We start from the raw sequence: 20,257 nt of genomic DNA, 5'->3' as shown, positions 1-20,257 counted from the left end.
TGAAATAATTAGAGGATTAAGATAATTATGTAAAATGGACAGCACAACTCACCGTATGTAATGTTAACCAATAAAGATGTGAAGCTGTGAAATAAATTAAAAGTTTATTTGGGGTCTTAAAAAAAGACTTAGAATCTGAGAGACCCAGATTCAGACAGCAATTCAAACTTGTTCTGGGGAGAACAAAGGCAGGGTTTATAAAGGAAAAATCACAAAATGTAATTTTTTCATGCAAATGAAGGACTGCTGGGTAGGTTACAGGAGTGGTTAGTTCCAATATGCAAACAACAGATGAAAGGAACAAAAAACAACTTCCTACAATAGAGGAAGTTAAAAATCCATACGTATAAATCCATGGAGCAGTTACTATTTCAAGTGTTCATGGCTGGGCCCTGAGCTGAGTTTAGCAACAGATTTAGCAACTTAATAGCTAAACTGAGAAATGAAGCACAAGATGAGTGTCCCACTTCCCTAAGACTCTTTTAAGTGACTCTCTTAGCAATGCTTATTTCACTTAACTTTTTACATCTCCTTGATAAAAGTCTTTTCAACTGCCACTACTCCTCTAAAGATGTCCCTTAGACATTTCTAGGTGCCTTCTGTTTACGCCACTGTTTAAACATTTATCATACTATAATCTGTTCAGGCCTCCAACTCTTCCCTAATTAATGATCCCTAAAAGACCAATAATTGTCCTACAGTTTGTATCTCTGCCATAGTGATTGGCAGAGTTCAGCTACTAATTAATATATGTTCCACCAATGTTTGTTTTGGTTTGGGCCCACTTTGCTTAATGGGCTGGGCCGAAGGAGTGCGGTGGAGACCCGGGGCGCAGTCCAAGGAGGAGAGGGGCGTGCCCGCTGAGGGTGCACTCGCCTGATATTCTTGGCGGGGCCTGAGCTGCACTCCCTGATCCACCCATAGATGAAGATGGGCCCAATCTCACCCACCAGACTGCAATGCCCCGTTACCGGCACCCAAGCCTGCAAGGGGGAGTTCGGGTAGTGACAGGTTCGGACCGCGGCAGGGCCTCACGGAAAGCGGCCTCAGGGAAGGCGCCGGGGCGTGGGCCCGGGAGCCTTGCCCAACCCGCCCGACTTTGCACCTCTGCCCCGCACACCGCCGGGAGCTCCGGTTCCCTTCCGTCGGCGGCGGGCTGGGGAACCTCGCGGACGTGACGCCGCGGGCGGAAGTGACGTTTTCCCGCGGTTAGACGGCGCCGCTGTAGCCGGGCGGGAGGGCTTGTCGGATTTTCTCAGGGGACATTCATATTATTTTTTGTAACGGGAGTCGGGAGAGGACGGGCGTGCCCCGACGCGCGCGCGTCCTCCCGCCCCGGCTTTCCTCTCTGCTTGCTAGCTCCAGCTCTGGCAGGGCGTCATGCCACCCAAAATCCTCCGGAAAGCAGCCACCGCCACTGCTGCCGCATCCCAGGCGGCGCCGCCGCCGCCTCCACCTCCACCGCCCCCTCCGGAGGATGACCCCGAACAAGACAGTGGCTCTGATGACTTGCCTCTGGCTAGGTGAGCTTGCAAAGCCACGGCGGCGGCCGTTGCGCGGGAAGGGCTCCGGGAGGATGCGTCCGGCCGGGCGCCTTGGCGTCTGGCGGGGGCGCGTCTTTGCTGGGGTGCGGGTCTGGGTGGGAGGAGTGTCCCTCCCTGTCTTCCACCGTCGCAGATCGCCCGAAGGAGGGTGACAGGAGTCTGATTTCGTGAGCGACCAGAGGGTGGCCGGCAGGACACTGACTCCAGCTTGACAGGTGTCCGGCGGGTGGGGCTCGGATCCCTGAGCGAAATGACAGGTGCCTTTCGTCCGCCTCACTAGAGGCTTGCAGACGGCGGGTAATTTCAAGGCCCATCAAATGAAACAAAACAAATCACCCCCCGCCCAAACCCCCAAAAGACTAGTGTGTAGTGGAGAGTTTTCTCCTGTTGAGATTTGTGGTACCCTGGTAGGTCGCGTGGCTTTCTGTTTTGGTCCCCTGAATTGCAACAGTTGGAAATGTTTTTCTCTGGGCGAGAAACTGCATATGAAGCCTTGTTTTGGGAAAGGCCAACCAGAAAAGCCTTGGAAGCTGCCGCAGAGACGCCATTCAGAGTCCTGGGTGTCAGTTTCCCCCAGGGTACTTGACTGAGGTGCTTTGTAGGGTTCTTTTACAGCAGTGCTTTGAGTTCTTGGGGATACAGAGCCCTTGTAGTGACTAGTGAATTGGTGTATGGGCAAAAGTTTAGCCCAAGTGCTTAAAAGTTTCTAAACTTTTTCTTTCTTATTGCATAAAACTTCTTATTGCATGTTGATTTGCTTCAGCATGTCTTATTCCTTACATTTTGCCTTTTAGCTTGGAGCCAGCAAGGGTCCTGGTGTTCCCCCCCGGATTTTTCTTGAGTACAAAATTAGTGGTGTTCTTGTGCTCCCATGAATATTTTTTTGCCTAAATGGAATTTAAATTTAAGACAGTCATGCCATCATAAATATGATAATGCATTAGAACATGGGAGGAAGATACTTATTTATATTTCAACATCTTGTTTTTCTTGATTGTAATATTAAGAAGGTCCTTAGCTTCAATCTTAAGAAGCAAAGATTGAAGGAGTGTAATTGTCATTATTCTTGTCAGCACTGCTCCTACTTTGAGACTACGTATCCATTTCAGGGGAATGAGACTCCCTCACCACTCTGTCCCTCTTTCTAGTTCATTGCCAAAATCTGTTTCTTTCACCTGCGAAGACATTAACAGAATTCAGGCCAAACTTGTTAAAGACTGGAATGGGCTTTTGGAAATGGCTTCTGAAAGACTATTACAATATGTTTAAATAGACGGTCTTATGGGTCAATTAAAAGTCATACTCACCAGTTAAAAAAAGTCTGGGGATGTTCTGGGAGAAGAGATTACTTTAATTTCTTTTTTTTATAAGATTGTATTTGTTTTCAGAGAGAGAGGAAAGGAAGGAGAAAGAGAGGGAGAGGGAGAGAAAGATCGATTGGTTGCCTCTTGCACTGGGACTGAACTTGCAACCTGGCATGTTCTGTGATGGGGGAACCATGACCTTTTGCTTTGCGGAACAATGCCCAACCAACTTAGTCACACTGGTCAGGGTGACATTACTTTATTTCTGATTAAACTCAGAAGGATCCAATACTTGAAAGTTTCCCTTTGACAAGAACAGTAAAGTCTTTTTTGTGAAGTGTTCCATGTTATTCACAGAGCTTTGGAAGCATTCTTGATTATTGTATAGTAAGCAGAATAGTTCTGGCCATCACCTGGTGCTTTGTTTCTTCAAATATTTTCAATACTTTTTCAAATATACCTTAAATGATGGAATTATTAAATTCTTTTATAAGGCCAAACCATAGAAGATACAGATTGCTCTTGGTTATTTATATCCAAAAAAGGGTTCTTTAATATGGGTAGTCAAACTCTATAGCTTAACTACTTAGCAAGAATAGAACCACTGACTGGCAGTCTGAGGCCAAGAAACTTTCTTAGGGGTGGATTCAGGTCCCATTCCAACTGAACTTCCAGTAACAGACTTCATTTCTACCTTGAGAGTTGAGATCTTATTTCTGTTGTATTATCTCTGGCCTAAATGATGTAATGGAAATGAAAGTCCTAACTAGTAATAGCATGCTACCTTCATTGTTGAGATAACCAAAAGTTAATTATGTTTTGAAAGAGGGTTGGCAGTCTGGAGTAGTGGGCAAGGTAATGAATTATGAAGTTAGACTTTTGGGTTTTTATCTAGGTTCTCACTTAGTAGCTGTCATCCCATGTGAGTGCTTTAACTTCTCTGATTTGGTACTTGTCTGTAAAACAGGGATAATGAGAGAGTACTTACCTGATAGGACCAATATGGGGATTCAGTAAAACCCCATATGCATTTAAGCTACTTTATATGGGGTCATAATAAATACATCAGGAATTATTTGCTATTTCTCATGTGCATATATTTTTTGACAGTGTTATACATACTGCTAATATACAAAAATTGTTAGGTATTCCTCATAATAATATTATATGTCAAATAGACATTAAATGAATGAAAAGGAATTAGCTAAAAAAATAATTTATGTCAATTTAATCATCATGTAAGAAGTGGTAGTAGGTAGATAATGTATATGAAACATTGTTAAGTGTAGACTCTATTTTAAATAAGTAACTGATAATGAATTGATTCCGTAATAATGGGATTTCCTCTTCTTGCTGTTATTTTATCCCAGTTTTCCCAAACAGCTTTAGCTGTTTTACTGACTTTTCTCACAAAGCTATTTTGCTGCTCCGAAGTGTATGTGATTCACCAAGCCAATAAACATTTTTTATTATGTGGTATCTTTATTTTGGAAAGTCTATGAAAAAGATAGCTTAAAAGGTAATTTTTTTCGATGGTAAATGAGATCCTAAAGTATTTAGTGATGTTGTCTTTCAGAATACTACCATTATTTGCAAACCATTGAAACAAATGCTTGCTTAATTAGTTTGATTTGTAATTTTGTACTTATTAAATGTATATTTTTATTTAATAGGCTTGAGTTTGAAGAAACTGAAGAACCTGATTTTACTGCATTATGTCAGAAATTAAAGATATCAGATCATGTCAGAGAAAGAGCTTGGTTAACTTGGGAGAAAGTTTTGTCTGCAGATGGAGTACTGGTAAGGATTTTCCTAAAATTTTTGAATACAGTTTTTTACTTTAAAAATAATTTCTTTGACTTCCAGTCAAGTTGGTGGCATAAGTAAACATGGCTGGCCTCCTTGCACAACCACATCATAAATTATAACTAAAATATAGAACAGCGATCATTCAACCATCAGAAATCAAGTTGAATAGAAGGCTGACAACTACAGAATTAAAGAAACCACATCGATCCATGGTAGGAGGGGTGGAGACAGGGAACAGGCTGGTCCCACATCTATGTGTAGTGAATAAAAATTCAGGAGGGATATCTCAGGAGTGAGGCGTACCAGCCTCATACCAGGCACCCCATCCCACAGTTCCAGTGTCAGGATGGTAAGTCCCATAACTTCTGGCTGCAAAAACCAGTGGGAATTGAGTTAGTTGAAGAAACTTCTAGATTCCCAAACAGTTCCCCTTAAAAAATCCACACATAGACTTACTCAGATCACTCCCTCTGAGATCCAGCATAGGATGGCAGCTTGCAAGGCACCAGTGGCACACCGGGAGAGGTCGGAGTGTCTGGCATCTGGGCTAGCAGAGCCATTGTCTCTTTTCTGAGCCCTCCCACTGCAGAGCCAGCAAGATGGTGCCATATTTGAGGCTACATCATCTGGCTAACACTGGCCCATCTTGGAGATCCCCAGAGACTCTGCCCCAACCAATTTATGGGCTTACCCAAGCTCCTTTTCCATATGATGTTGGTTGGCTCATGCTTTACAACTTCCTAAATCCTCTCAAATAAGCGGTAGCCAGCCTCAGTAGCCCCCAACTCATGTACCCCTTGCTTTGTGGCCCCAGACCTGGCACTAGCAGCAACCAGCCTAGAAACACAGTTTAGCTTCTCCCAGGAATTTCCAAACCTAGCACAAGTAGCAACCATCTCGGATTGCTTTATAACTCATGCAGCATAGCCCTGGCATAACACTGGTGGGGGCTGAGCTTGGCCTGTACCACCTGGGAAAACCTAGAGCCTGCATACCCAGTGGACAGCTACAGACCATATTGGAGTATCACTACCCTGCCCCCACTCAGCTGATCCTCTACAGAAGGTAGAGGTTGGTAGTCTGTGGTCACACCTCTGGCTGGCCGGCCTGGGTAAATCCCTCCTATTAACCTGCTAACAGCAAACAAGGCCCAACTACAAGAGGAGGGTGTATTCAGCCCACATGAAGGGCGAACTTCAAGTAGGCAGCTTGGCTGATAAGGGAGGGTGTGCCACTGGGCCTTAGAGGACACCTACTACATCAGGCCACAATACCAAGACAGGGAGTCATAGCAGCTCTACATAATCATAGAAAATACATAGGAACAAACATAGGAAGGCTTCCAAAATGAGGAGACAAAGAAATATGGCCCAAATGAAAGAACAAATCAAAACTTCAGAAAAGGAACTAAACAAAATGGAGATAACCACTATATCAGTTGCAGAGTTCAAAACACTGGTTATAAGGATGCTTAAGGAACTTAAATAGGTCTCAATAGCACAAAAATAGTCAGAAATGAAGGTTACTCTAATTGAAATAAAGAAATAAATTTATAGGGAACAACAGTAAGTGGATGAAGCCAGGAATCAAGTCAATGGTTTGGAACATAAGGAAGCAAAAATGACCAATCAGAACAACAAGAAGAAAAAAGAAGAAAAAAATGAGGCTAGTGTAAGCGACCTTGGGACAACTTCAAGCATTTCAACATTCACATCATAGAGAAAGAGCAAGAAATTGGAAATGTATTTGAAAAAATAATGAAAGAAAACTTTCCTAATTTGATGAAGGTAATAGACATACAAGTCCAGAAAGCACAGGGAGTCCCAAACAAGATGGGTGCACAAAGGCCCACTCCAAGATATATCATAGTTAAAATACCAAGGATTAAAGATAGAGAATCTTAAAACCATCAAGAGAAAACAGTTAGTTACCTACAGGGGAGTTCCCATAAAAGTGCCTGCTGATTTCTCAAAATAAACTTTGTTAGAAGAGATTGGCAAGAAATAGTCAAAGTCATGAAAAGCAGGGACCTACAGCTAAGATTGCTCTACCCAATAAAGCTATCATTTAGAATTGAATGGCAGATAAAGAGCTTCCTAGACAAGAAAAAAGTAAAGGAGTTCTTCATCACCAAGCCAATATTATATTTAATGTTAAAGGGACTTTTAAAAAAATTTAACTAATTAATTAATTTAATTTATTTATCTTTAGAGGGGAAGGGAAGGAGAGAGGAAGAGAAACATCAATGTATGGTTGCTTCTTGTGCATCCCCTGCTGGGAACTGGCCCCTGCTGGGAACTGGCCTGCAACCCAAGCATGTGCCCTGACTGGGAATCGAACCGTGATCGTCTGGTTCTCAGGCCCATGCTCAATCCACTGAGCTACACCAGCCAGGGCTTAAAGGGACTTTTTTAAGAAAAAGAAGAGGTTCAAAACTATGAACAATAAAATGGCAATAAATATGTGTCTACCAAGAATTGGATCTAAAAAACAAACTAAGGAAACAAGAAGAACAGAGACAGAATCATAGTTATGGAGGGCATCTGTGGTTGCCAGATGGGTTGGGAATATGGGGCAATGGATGAAGAGGTAGGGGGATTAAGGAGTAGCCATGGGGATGTAAAGTACAGTATAGGAAATGGAACAGCTAAGAACTTATACACATGACACATGGACATAAACTAAGTGAGGGTATTGCCTGAGGGAGTGGGGAGTGCTGAGTAGAGGGATGCAAAGGTGGAAAAATTGGGACAACTGTAATAGCATAATCAATAAAATAAGTATACATTCAAAAAAGGACAAAAATAATTTTTGTATCACTGTAGGGAATTTGGAAAATAGAAAAATAGGAAGAGAAGAAAAGCTAGTAATAATTCTATTTCCCAGAGGTAATTTACCTCTGATAACATTAAAAAAATCACCACATAAGCACCCTCCAAAGAATTGTAACTCCAATATTAGATATATTTTATTTATAAACACTTTGCTATGATATACTTTAAGAAAAACAAAGTCAGACTTCATAAAGTAATTTTTATATCATAATATGCAGTGAGTGTTCAAATTTCCTGTAGGTTTTAAAGTTAGTTTTGTTAGAATTCAGGACTTTTTATAATATTTTGATGTTTCTTCCAGTTTTTCTTTGCATATATGTGTATTTGTAATAATAATAACACTTTCAAATACTAGTGTGCAGGGGAAATAATTACTATGTACTGGGGAAATATTGTAAGCGCTTTGCAAATTACTCATTTACCAGTCCATTGGGATGTGAAATATAAAATCTTTATTTTACAGTTGAAGACACTGAAGTAGAGTGAGGCTAAGTGACTTGATCAAGGTCTCTGGCTAGTGAGATCTAAAATACAGATTTGGGGTCATACATATAGTTTTATATATATAGTTATATGTACTTTTGTGTGTTGATTTAAATATTTTTTCTTAACATCATGAGCATTTTCTTATTAAATTTTTAAAATATTTGATAATATAGTTTCCAGTGCTAGTATAATATTTTATTTGTTAGATGTCTTTTAATGTTTTAACTTACTGTTAGACACTTTTTCCCCAGCTTTTTTGTTCTATAAAAGAATGAGGTAAATGTCCTTCCTCGTTCATAAGAATAATGCCTAGCACCAACTGAATCCTTGATAATTTTATATAGATAATTAATGACTCTGTTTATTAAGAGTAGATATTTACAGGTTGAATTGCTGAATCAAAAAGAGGAACATTTATAAAACTCTTAGTAATTATTGCTAAATTGCTCTCCAGACAGTCACTTTTAATGAATTTAATTTGTCATCAGCATTGTATTAGAGTACATCTGTGTGTTTTTTAAAAAAACAACTTTTATTTATTTATGTTTAGAGAGAGGGGAAGGGAGGGAGAAAGAGAGGGAGAGAAACATAGATATGTGAGAGAAACATCAATGTTTTGCCTCTCAGAGGCCCCCAACCTGGGACTTGGCCTGCAGCCTAGGCACATTGTGGAGGGCTGGTGCAGGGAATTAAACCAGTGAGTTTTTTCTTTGCAGGTGACGTCCAACCCAGTGAGCCACACCAGTCAGGGCTACACCTGTCTCTCTACTGGTTAAATCAACAACACACTATATTTATATACATCCCCCCAAAATAATTATTTAAAACCATTAAAATTTTTCTGATATCTTAGTCTATTCTGGTTACTATAACAAAATACCATTAACAACAAAAATTTATTTCTCACAGTTCTGGAAGCTGAGAAGTTCAAGATCATGGTGCTGGCAGATTCTGTTTGGTGAGGGCCTACTTTCTGACTCATAGGGCTGCCACTGGCCTCACATGTCAGAAAGGGTGGGAGCTTTCTTTAGTCTCATTTATAAAAGCACTTATCCCATTCATGAGGATTCTGCCTTTATGACCTAATCATCTCCTAAAGGCCCCATTTCCTCGTACCATCATGTTGGGCACTAGGATTTAGCATATGAATTTGGGAAGGACATAAGCATTCAGTCAGTAGGCTCTAGTAATAAAAAGGAGAAAAAGAATCCCATAATTCCAAAGATCTGAACATGTTCTAGAACTCCTTACTAAAAAGTAATACTGAAGTATCTTGGATGGAGATTTTGGTATTATCATCCTAAAGCATCTAATGTATAACCATAGATTTGGCTACTTCATATACAAAGCTGTTTTTGTGCATATGCAGTAAAGGGAGTCATAGCTTCTTCACTTCCAGCTATTCCATAAAAACTAGGCTTTTAGTTTATTTTATAGAGTTGCAGAAGGGTAGCTGATTATAGAAAGTATTAGTGATTATAGGTAGTCTCCTATTTATAAGTGGGCTGTGTTCTAAATCTCGTTGCAAGTAGTATAATATGATAGTTAGGTTTCTAGTTAGTCCATACAAAACATTTTTTGTATTGAACTGTAGCCATAATACTGTATTTTGCTAGGTATAATGTGCACCCACATTTTTGGCCTGAACTTTCAGGAAAAAAATCACTTTAATTTTTATTCAATTATTTATTTATTTATTTTTAGATACTTGGTTTTTTGGATTATAAAGGAATTTTAGCATTTATTTCTGAACATATAATGGTACAAGAAATTTTATGTAACAAATAATTACAAAATATAAGAACAGATACAAGGTTTTTCAGCTACTACCCATGTATAATGCGCATTCTTATTTTCCCTAAAAAAATTGGGCAAGAAGTGTGTATTACACATGGCAAAATATGGGTAGTTTTAATTGTGGAGGCCTTTTTGGGCTTCAGACTTGAATACATATATGAGTAAATGTTACTACTTTAATTTTTTAAAAGATTTTATTTATTTATCTTTAGAGGGGAAGGGAGGAAGAGAGGGAAACATCAATGTGTGGTTGCCTCTCACACATTGCCACTGGGGACCTGGCCTGCAACCCAAGCATGTACTCTGTGCTGAAATCAAACCCGTGACCCTTTGGTTTGCAGGTGGGCACTCAGTCCATTGAGCCCCACCAGACAGGGCAATTTTCAGTGATTGGCCATCTTAACAAAGTGCTATCTGGAAGGAAGCAGGACTAGAGTGAGGTTAAACCTGCAATTGGTAAGGAAGCTGTAGTCACTCATCTTGGCTAGCATGTTTTCATTTTTCATCAGACATAGTTCCAAAGGGGCCTGATTTTTGTTACTACTTTCTTATCCTACCTTTTTCTCCTCCTGGCTTTGATGGAGCTCATAATCGGGATTAAAACAAGTGAAATCATTTCTGGTTGTGTACTGGAGGAAGACAAGAAAGGAATTTCATGTTACCTTTGGGATTTTGGGTACCTTTTTGGAGGATATGACAGAGGATGATGATGTATTGTTCTGTTACAATTCATCATGGTTTTACCTATAAATATTAAGTGATACTTAAGTTTTTGAGGGTTGGCCTGAAAATTTAAGCTCTATTTGTACAATAATTTCTGAGGGAAAATATGACAGAGTGTGTGCTGAAAAGCAAATGTAATGACAAAATGAAACTTTTTGAAATATGCTAATTGTAATTGTTATCTTTGAAACAAAATGTGGTAACACAGGGAACACTTCTTGCAATTAAAAATAGATGATGTTTTTTTGAGTAGAGCAGTGATTTTTAAACTTTCTCAATTCGTAGCACACCTAAACTAATTACTAAAATTCTTTGGCACACCAAAAAATATTTTTTGCTGATCAGACAAAAAAATAGGTATAATTTTACTTCATTCACACTGAATGGCAATTGTAGTGTTGGCTATCATTTTTTGATTTGACAGTCTGTAGGAAAAGAGGTCAGTGCCCCTGAATAAATAGTCAGATAGTGCATGTTTTAAAAATTCTTGTGGCACACTGGTTGAAAGTCTCTGAAATAGAGGATGGGCTAAGAGCAAGGATTTGTTGTTAGACTACGCTGACTCCAGTCTCAGATCTACCATTTACTAGCTCCATGATCTTGAACAAGTTACCTAAAATCTCCAAGCCTAGATTTTCCTATTTATAAAAGGGACAAGTAATATTGGGTTGGCCAAAAAGTCTGTTTAGTTTTTTCCATAAAATAAAAGACACATTTTAAATTTTCACGAGTAAATTTATTGATTAGGATATTTTGAGTATTTGGCTATTACCTGCTATTGGCATCTAGTAGGTGGAGGCCAGGGGTGGTGCTAAACATCTTCCAATGTGTAAGACAGTCCTACAGCAAAGAATTATTTGGCCAAAACATCAATAATACCAAGAAATATCACAAAGCTTTCGACATGTTTCAATAGTCATAGCACCTTCTCCAAACACTGCAAATCTTTTTTGCATTTTAATTGCACTTTTACTTTTCTTGAAATGGTAAAGCATACTACACTGAAAATGTTGTATGTTTTCCATCTTTAATATTAAAATAGCTTACTCAAATTTACCAATTTTGATGTTTTTTAAATGAATGCCGACAGGACAGCTGTCACAGTACAGTCTACCAAAATTGTTTTGAATGAAGTTAAACATAGTTAAGCACTACTAGAGCCATCATATGGAAAAAACCAAGTGGACTTTTTGGCCAATCCAGTAATTTCTGGATATTGGAGTTACTGTGTAGATTAATAAATGTATGCATATGAAGAACTTATTAGTGTAAATGAGTCACTGTATTAAGTCATACAAGAAGAATAATTTGACTTAAGAATCAATATAAATTTTTAGGAGAACTTAGAGTCAGTTAAATAGTCGAATTTTAAATGCATATGTAATGATTTTGATGTGGAAACTTTGCTAAAATACATATTTTAAAGTTCCTGAGAGTTAGAAAAGTTGTTCATGCATACATGAAAGCATTATTAATTTTTTAAGGAAAGTTTTGTGGTATTTTATCTAGAAGTGTTTTTTCCCTTTTGTATAAATGTTTAATAAGTATGTAATACATGGTTGCTGTCTAAAGATTAAATTGTGTTCATGCTGCTTATAGAGTATGAATAAGTGACTTTCTGTTAAGAAATTGGCCTTAATTGCAGTTCGTATTTGACTCACAATGAATCAGATGTTAGAATTTTGGTTTTCTTTCTGCATCTTGAATGGCAGTGTGGTAGATTGGAGAGGCCATGGACATCAAGGCAGGCAATTTTGGTTGTAGTTGTACTGTACCTATATGATTTTAGGCAAATTGGTTAATTCTCTAAGTCTGTTTGCTCATCTGTAAAGTAGAAATCATGCCTGAATGTCAAACCTATTAGTGTAGTGTGTGTGTGTATTCAAGAGCATACATGTGTATATGTACACACTCACACACATATATTCAGAGCTTTGAGGTATATTGCCATTGATAGAGGCATTTCTTTTTTGTGATATGAGTCATTATATTCAGAAAGAAAATGGAAAAGAATAGTTTGGAATTGGAATAATTCTGGGCATTGTATTTAAGTTATGGTACAGATACATGAAGAGTTTTCATAATAACCTTAAAAAGCAGATTGTCTTTTTAAAAATTATGTGTAATGACAGTTCTTTATGTATTATTTTCCAGCACTTGGTAATATATGTGCCCTTTCTAGTTGAAGACGGTGCTAATATTCTGACTGCATGTGGGTGTTGCTGAGAAGTAGTTTTCTGAGGAAGCATATATGAACGTGTATATGAATATTACATTTTGTCTTGTAGATGTAGGCTACTTGCATCTTCTTTTATTTCTGAATCCATTTCTAAATTAATTAAAAAATATTTTATTATAGAGAATTTCAGCCATTTATAAAAGTAGGTAGAGAAAATAGTGTGAACTCTTGTCAGCCTCTTAACCAGTTTCAGAAATTAACCATGGCCATATGTATTCTCCCTGAGCCCAAATTATTTTAAAGTAAATCCCAGGTAGGATGTTTCCTCTATAAATATTTCTGTATGTATGTGGAAAAGATAAGAACTGAAAAAATAATCACAGTTCATCTCACCTAATAAAATTAGTGAAAATTCCTTAATATTAAATATCTAGTCTACAAAATTTCTCAGATGTTTCATTATTTTTTCATTATGCTCTAATCAGGATTCAAATAAGATTCCTATATAAGGATTGGTCGATCCATAGGCTTTATCTTCTTTTTCCCTCCCCCTTTTCCTCTATTTCTTTTAACTTCATTTTTTGAAGAAACTGGATTATCTATTCTGTGTAGTTTCCTATATTTCAGGTGGAAACTTCCTGAAGGAAGTTTCACCTTTTTCATTGTTTAACATATTTGTCTAATTTTCTGGAAGTGGATCTAGAGGACCGATTAGATCCTGGTTCAATAGTTGTTGGAAAAAATACTTCAGAGATCTTGTGTATGGCGTTAGGAGGCTGAGAATGTTTTTTTCTCTCTTTTTTGATGTAAGCTATTATTACTGAATCCATTTGGTGTTGCTAAATGGTGAACTGATAACTCTCTCATTACTTTTTCAATTATTAGTTGTAATTCTTAGATAAAGAGAAACTTTTCTCATACTGTTTTCCATAGTGACTGCACCAGTATTCAGTCCTACTAACAGTGCACTAGGGTTACCTTTCCTCCACATCCTCTCTAACACTTGCTTGATGATTTGTTTATGATGGCCATTCTCACCAGTGTGAAGTGCTGTCTCATTGTGGTTTTCCTTTGCATCTCTCTGATGGCTAAGGATGCTGAGATCTTTTCATGTGTGTCTGAACCCTTTGTATGTCCTCCTTAGAGATGTGTCTGTTCAAGTCCTTTGCCCATTTTTTAATTGTTTTTTTGTCTTCCTACAGTGGAGTTGTGTGAGTTCTTTATATATTTTGGAGATCAAACCCTTGTCTGAGGCAAATATGTTTTGCCGTACTGGCAAATATGTTTTGCGATAAGGTTGGTTCTGTTTTCATTTTAATGCTGTTTTCTTTAGTCATGCAGAAGCTTTTTATTGTGATGAGATCCCATTTGTTTATTCTTTTCTTTATGTCCCTTGCTGTAGGGGACATATCAGTGAAAATATTGTTGCATGGAGTATTTGAGATTTTCCTGCCTATTTTGTCCTGAAGGACTTTTATGGTGTCATGACTTATATTTAAGTCTTTTATCTACCTTGAATTTATTTTTGTGTATGGTGTAAGTTGGTGGTCAAGTTTCATTATTTTGCATGTAGCTCTCCAACTCTCCCAGCGCCATTTGTCGAAGAGGCTATTTTTACTCCATTTTGTGCTGCTGCCCCCTTTGTCAAAAATTAATTGACCGTAGAGACTTGGGTTTATTTCTGTGTTCTCTATTCTGTTTCATTGGTCTGTATGTCTGTTCTTATGCTAGTACCAGGCTGTTTTGATTACAGTGGCCTTGAGATACAGTTTGATATTAGGTATTATGGTCCTTTCTACTTTGTTCTTCTTTCTCAAAATTGCTGCAACTATTTGGGGTCACTTATGGTTCTGTATAAATTTTTGAAGTGTTTATTCTATATCTTTGAAATATGCCATTGATACTTTAATAGGTATTACATTGAATCTATAAATTGCTTTGGGGTAGTATGGAATTTCCTCAGAAAACTAAAAATGGAACTGCCTTTTGACCTGGCAATCCCACTGCAAGGATTATATCCTAAGAACCCTGAAACTCCAATCGAAAAGAACCTATGCACTCCAATGTTCATAGTAGCACAATTTACAATTGTCAAGTGCTGGAAGCAACCTAAGTGTCCATCAGTAAATGAGTGGATCAAAAAACTATGGTACATTTACATAGTGGAATATTACTCAGCAGAAAGAGAGAAGGAGCTCCTGTCTTTGCAACAGCATGGATGGAACTGGGGAGTATTATGCTGGGTGAAATAATCCAGGCGGGAAAGACATACCATATGATCTCACCTTTAAGTGAAACCTAATCAACAAAACAAACAAGCAAGCAAAATATAACCAGAGACATTGAAATTAAGAACAAACGGACAGTAACCAGATGGGAGATGGGAGGGGATAATGTGGGGGAAAAAGTGAAGGGTTTTCAGGGACAACTATGAAGGACACATGGACAAAACGAAGGCCAGTTGGAATCAGGAGAGGTAGGTGAGGATGGATGGGGTTGTGGGGAGAAAAGCAGGGAAAGGGCAGACAACTGTACTTGAATAACAATGAAATTTAAAAGATGGAAAAAAACCTTTTCTTCATTAACTATTCTTATTCTAAAGTGTAGCTTATTCAGAAAATGTAGGATAAGCGCTTTATTCTTTGTTTTTATTGACTTATTTTCAAATTAGTTAGTTTGTTCTGTAACATCCTCCAAAGATGACCAATGATTTATAATTATCTTTTCAAGTATTATCTTGACAGTATACCAATGGACCAGTTTGGCTTTATATGGACACGTAATAAGATCTTTCCTCAATGATAATGTGACATTTTATAATTTCAGGGATTTTATATAAATGGGATCATGTGGTATTTAATTTTGGGGCTAGTTTTTTTACCCTCAGCATATTTCTCCCAGGATTCATTAAAGTTGTATATTTATATTTTAGTTTGCTAGTGCTGCCATAATAAAATACTACAGACTGAGTGGCTCAAAAACAGAAATGTATTTTCTTATAGTTCTGGAGGCTAGAAGTCCAAGAAGATATGTCCACAGGTTTGGTGTCTTCTGAGGCCACCTTATTTGGCTAGCAGATGGCCACCTGTCCTTGTGTTCTGGAATGCTTTCTTATACACATATCCCTGATGGGGTTTTTTTGAGTCCAAATTTCCTGTTCTTATAAAAACACTAGTCAGATTGGATTAGGGCCCACCCTAATGTCCTAATTTTTACTTTACCTCTTTGAGGCCCATCTCAAAATATAGTCACCTTCTAAGGTGTTTGGGGTTAAGGCTTCAACAGATGAATTTTTTATGGGGGGCATGACTCAGCTCATTGCAAATAATTTGTTCCTTTAAACAATTAATATTTTTATCCTTCAACACCTGGCTTATTTCACTCAGCATAATGCTTTCCAGTTCTATCCATGCTGTTGCAAAAGGTAGGAGCTCCTTCTCTCTTTCTGCTGCATAGAATTCCATTGTGTATATGGAAGATAGTTTTTTGATCCATTCATTTACTGATGGGCACCTAGGTTGCTTTCAACTCTTTGCTATTGTAAATTGTGTTGCTATGAACATCGGGGTGCATCTGTTCTTTGAGATTGGTGTTTTAGGGTTCTTAGGATACAATCCCAGCAGTGGAATTGCTGGGTCAAAAGGCAGGTCCAATTTTAGTTTTCTGAGAAATTTCCATACTGTTTTCCATAATGGTTTTACCAGTCTGCAATCCCACCAACAGTGGACTAGAGTCCCCTTTTCCCCACACCCTCTCCAACATTTGTTGTTTATTGCTTTGTTTATGATAGCCATTCTCACTGGAAAAAATATGAAAACAAAAAACAAACAAAAATTAATATTTTATTAAATATGTTTGGGTGACATTGCTTAATAAAATTACATAGGTTTTAAATGTACAGTTCTATAATATTATCATCTCTATATTGCATTGTGTGTTTACCACCCAAAGTCAAATCTCCTTCTGTCACTATATATTTGACTTCCTTATACTATACTACTCTTCCCCTTCTCTCTGGTAACCACCATATTGTTGTCTTTGTGAGTTTTTGTTTGTGCGTCTTGTTTGTTCATTTGTTTTTAGTTTTATATTCCACATAGGAGTGAAATCCTCCTTTTTCCCCATTGAGTAGTATTCCATGGTATAGCCAGCACAGTTTGTTTAACCATTTACTTGTCGAAACATATCTCGGGCTTCCCAGATAAGGTCAAGTTAAAGGAGTTCATTATTACCACACCTTTATTTTATGAAATATTAAAGGGACTTATCTAAGAAAAAGAAGATCAAAGATATGAACGGTAAAATGACAACAAACCCACAACTATTAACAACCAAACCAGAAAAACGAAAACAAAAAACAAACTAAGCAAACAACCCAAACAGGAACAGAATCACAGAAATGGAGATCACATGTAGGGTTATCAGTGAGGAGGGCAAGGGTGGGTAATGGGGGAAAAGCTACAGGGAATAAAAAGTGTAACTGGTAGATACAAAATAGACAGGGGGAGGTTAAGAATAGTATAGGAAATGTAAAAGCCAAAGAACTTGTATGTACCACCCATAGACATGAACTAAGCAGTGGGAATGCTTGTGAGAGGGGGGTGCCAGGTGGAGGGGAATAAAAGGAGGAAACATGGGACAACTATAACAGCATAATCAATAAAATATATTTTTTAAAAATCTGTATTTTTTGTAAGTTTTAGCTATTTTGAATAAAGCTGCTATGGACATTCATGTATAGGTTTTGTGTGGACATCAGTTTCATTCTTCTGGTGAGTAAAATGCCCAAGAATGTAGTTGCTGGTCTTGTGGTATGGTCATATGTTTAATTGTATAAGAAACTGCTAGACTTTTCAGGACTGTTTGTACTATGTCACATTCCTACCATCATTGTATGGTAGTCTTCTATGTATCTTTGCCAACATTTATAGTGTTACTACTTTTATTTTAGCCATTCTTACAGGTGTGTAGTGACATCGTATTGTGGTTTTAATTTACATTTTCCTGATGGCTAATGATATGGTAAATATTTTTTAATAGATTTGTTTTTAAAGAACAGTTTTAGACTCAGAAAAAATGCATATATGCATAATCTCTGTATGCATATATCTCGTCCACATATGCATAGCCTTTCTCCCATTATCATTGTCCCCATAAGAGTGTTATATTTGCTAAAATTGCTGAAGCTACATTTATACATTATTATTACCCAAAGTCCATAGTTCTTGGTCTTCTAAATGTGCTTTTTTGCCATTTGTCATCATCAATGAAATGTGTCTGTGTCTTTTGCCTATTTTATGATTTCACAGGGTTTTCTACATAGGCAGTCTGTTGATAATGACAGTTTTATTTCTTTCTAATCATTGTGCTTTTTAAAAAATTGCCTGTTGGTACTGGCTAAGAATTTAATACAGCATTTGATAGAAATGTTGAGAGTTTCTGTTCTTAGGGAGAAATCATTCTGTTTTTCACTCTTGTGTATAATATTAGGGGTAGAATTTTCTTGGGTGTCCTTTATTAGATCAAGGAATTTTCCTTCTATTCCTAGTTTATAGAGTTATTTTTCAGTATATCAAAAATAAACATTGGATTTTATCAAGTGCTTTTTCTATATCTTTTGACATGGTCAAATTCTTTTCCATTTTTAGATTATTGATATGATGAATATTGACTAATTTTCAAATGTTAAAGCAACCTTGCATTCCTGGTATAAACTCCAGTTGTTCACGATATATGATCCTTTTCATATATCAATGTTGGATATGATTTGACTTCCTAAACTTGTGTTACGAATTTTTGCATATATATTTGTAAAGGACAGAAGGGCCAAATATATTTGGCAAATATATTTGTGGTCTGTAATTTTCTGTTTTTCAGTTTTTTTTTTGTTTTGTGACAAAATAATGCTGGCCTCATTGAATGAATTGGGAAATACTTTCTTCTCTTCAGTTTTTTGGTACAGTTTTTATAAAATTGATATATCTCTATTAAATATTTCATGAATCCACATGGGCCTGGAGTTTTCTTTGTGGGAAGCTTTTTAACTACAAATACAATTTCCTTAATAGGTATGGGCAATTCATGTTTATTTCTTTTATAGTAAGCTTTGGCAGTTTTGTGTTTTTTAAGGAATTTATCCATTTCAATTAAGTTGTTGAATTTTGGCATAAAATTATTTATAATATTCCCTTATTGTACATTAATATTATCTTAACATAGTTATTAATTTATTATATGTATTACATATTAATATAAATGATGAAATGACCCTCTTTGTCCTCCATAATGTTCTTTGCTCTGGAATCTGCCAGATTTTTAATATGGACATGTTAGCTTTTTTTAGTTAACTATTTGGTATAGTATACCTATTTTTTAGTCCTTTTACTATTAACCTTTGTGTCTTTATATTTAAAATGGATTTATTATAGGCAGCATATAGTTGGGTCAGTCTTTGTCTTTTACTTGAGGTTTTTAGGCCATTGGTTAATGTGATTATTGAAATAGTAGAGTTTAAATCTACCATTGTGCTATTTATTTCTGTTTGTCTCTTTTCCTTTTTTCTGCCTTTGTTTGGGTTGACTATTTTTTATGATTCCTTTTTTTGTCATTTGTTGATTTATTAGCTTAGCTGTGTTGTTTTATTTATTTTTTTATTTTAAAATGTATTTTATTGATTATGGTATTACAGTTGTCCCATTGTTTTTCTCCCCTTTATTGCCTCTGACCTGTCATCCCCACAACCATTCCTCCACCTTAGTTCATGTCCATGGGTCATACATAAAAGTTCGTTGGCTTCTCCAAGTCCCATGCTGTTCTTAACCTTCCCCCCACCCCTGTCTATTTTGTGCCTGCCATTTATGCTTCTTATTCCCTGTACCTTTTCCTCCATTCTCCCCTCTTCCACTTTCCATTTATAACCCTCCATGTGATCCCTATTTCTGTGAATCTCTTCCTGTTCTAGGTGTTTGCTGAGTTTGTTTTTGTTTTGTTTTTTAGGTTTGGTTGTTGATAGATGTGAGTTTGTAGTCATTTTACTGTTCATATTTTTGATCTTCTTTTTCTTGGATGAGTCCCTTTAACATTTTATATAGTAAGGGCTTGGTGATGTTGAACTCCTTGAACTTGACCTTTTCTGAGAAGCACTTTATCTACCCTTCTATTCTAAATGACAGCTTTGCTGGATAGAGTAAGCTTATATGTAGGTCCTTGCCTTTCATGACTTGGAATACTTCTTTCCAGTCCCTTCTTGCCTGCAAATCAGCTGACAGTCTTATGGGAACTCCTTTGCAGGTAACTGTCTCCTTTCCTCTTGCTCCTGTAAGATTCTCTCCTTATCTCTAATCTTGGCTAATGTAATTATGATGTGCCTTGGTGTGTTTCTCCTTGGGTCCAACTTCTTTGGGACTCTCTGAGCTTCCTGGACTTTCTAGAAGTCTATTTCCTTCGCCAGATTGGGAAAGTTCTCATTCATTATGTTTTCAAATAAGTTTTCAATTTCTTGCTTTTCCTCTTCTCCTTCTGGCACCCTTTTGATTCAGATGTTGGAATGTTTAAAATAATGTCCTGGAGGGTCCTAAGCTT

General features: G+C 37.3%; 1 protein-coding gene across 3 annotated transcripts in view; it reads left to right on the top strand.

Annotated features, from left to right (window-relative positions):
* Positions 1–1,185: 1,185 nt before the first annotated feature.
* RB1 (RB transcriptional corepressor 1) overlaps positions 1,186–20,257 on the top strand; it is a 282,066-nt gene continuing 262,994 nt past the window's right edge. The window contains exons 1-2 of one of the 3 annotated variants that reach the window (XM_037041693.1): positions 1,186–1,523; positions 4,522–4,648. In XM_037041693.1, the coding sequence (XP_036897588.1) occupies positions 1,381–1,523; positions 4,522–4,648 (270 nt within the window). In that variant the 5' untranslated portion in view covers positions 1,186–1,380. Of the gene's footprint in view, positions 1,524–4,521; positions 4,649–20,257 lie in introns of those variants that run through there. The other 2 variants (XR_005065830.1, XM_037041700.1) reach the window with 2 other exon arrangements.

This window comes from Sturnira hondurensis, unplaced genomic scaffold (assembly GCF_014824575.4).
Source record: "Sturnira hondurensis isolate 20B ecotype Veracruz unplaced genomic scaffold, ASM1482457v3 Scaffold0000549, whole genome shotgun sequence".
Lineage (NCBI taxonomy): Eukaryota > Metazoa > Chordata > Mammalia > Chiroptera > Phyllostomidae > Sturnira > Sturnira hondurensis.
The sequence above is the reverse complement of the archived record's forward strand: the minus strand, read 5'-3'. Positions and strand labels throughout refer to the sequence as shown.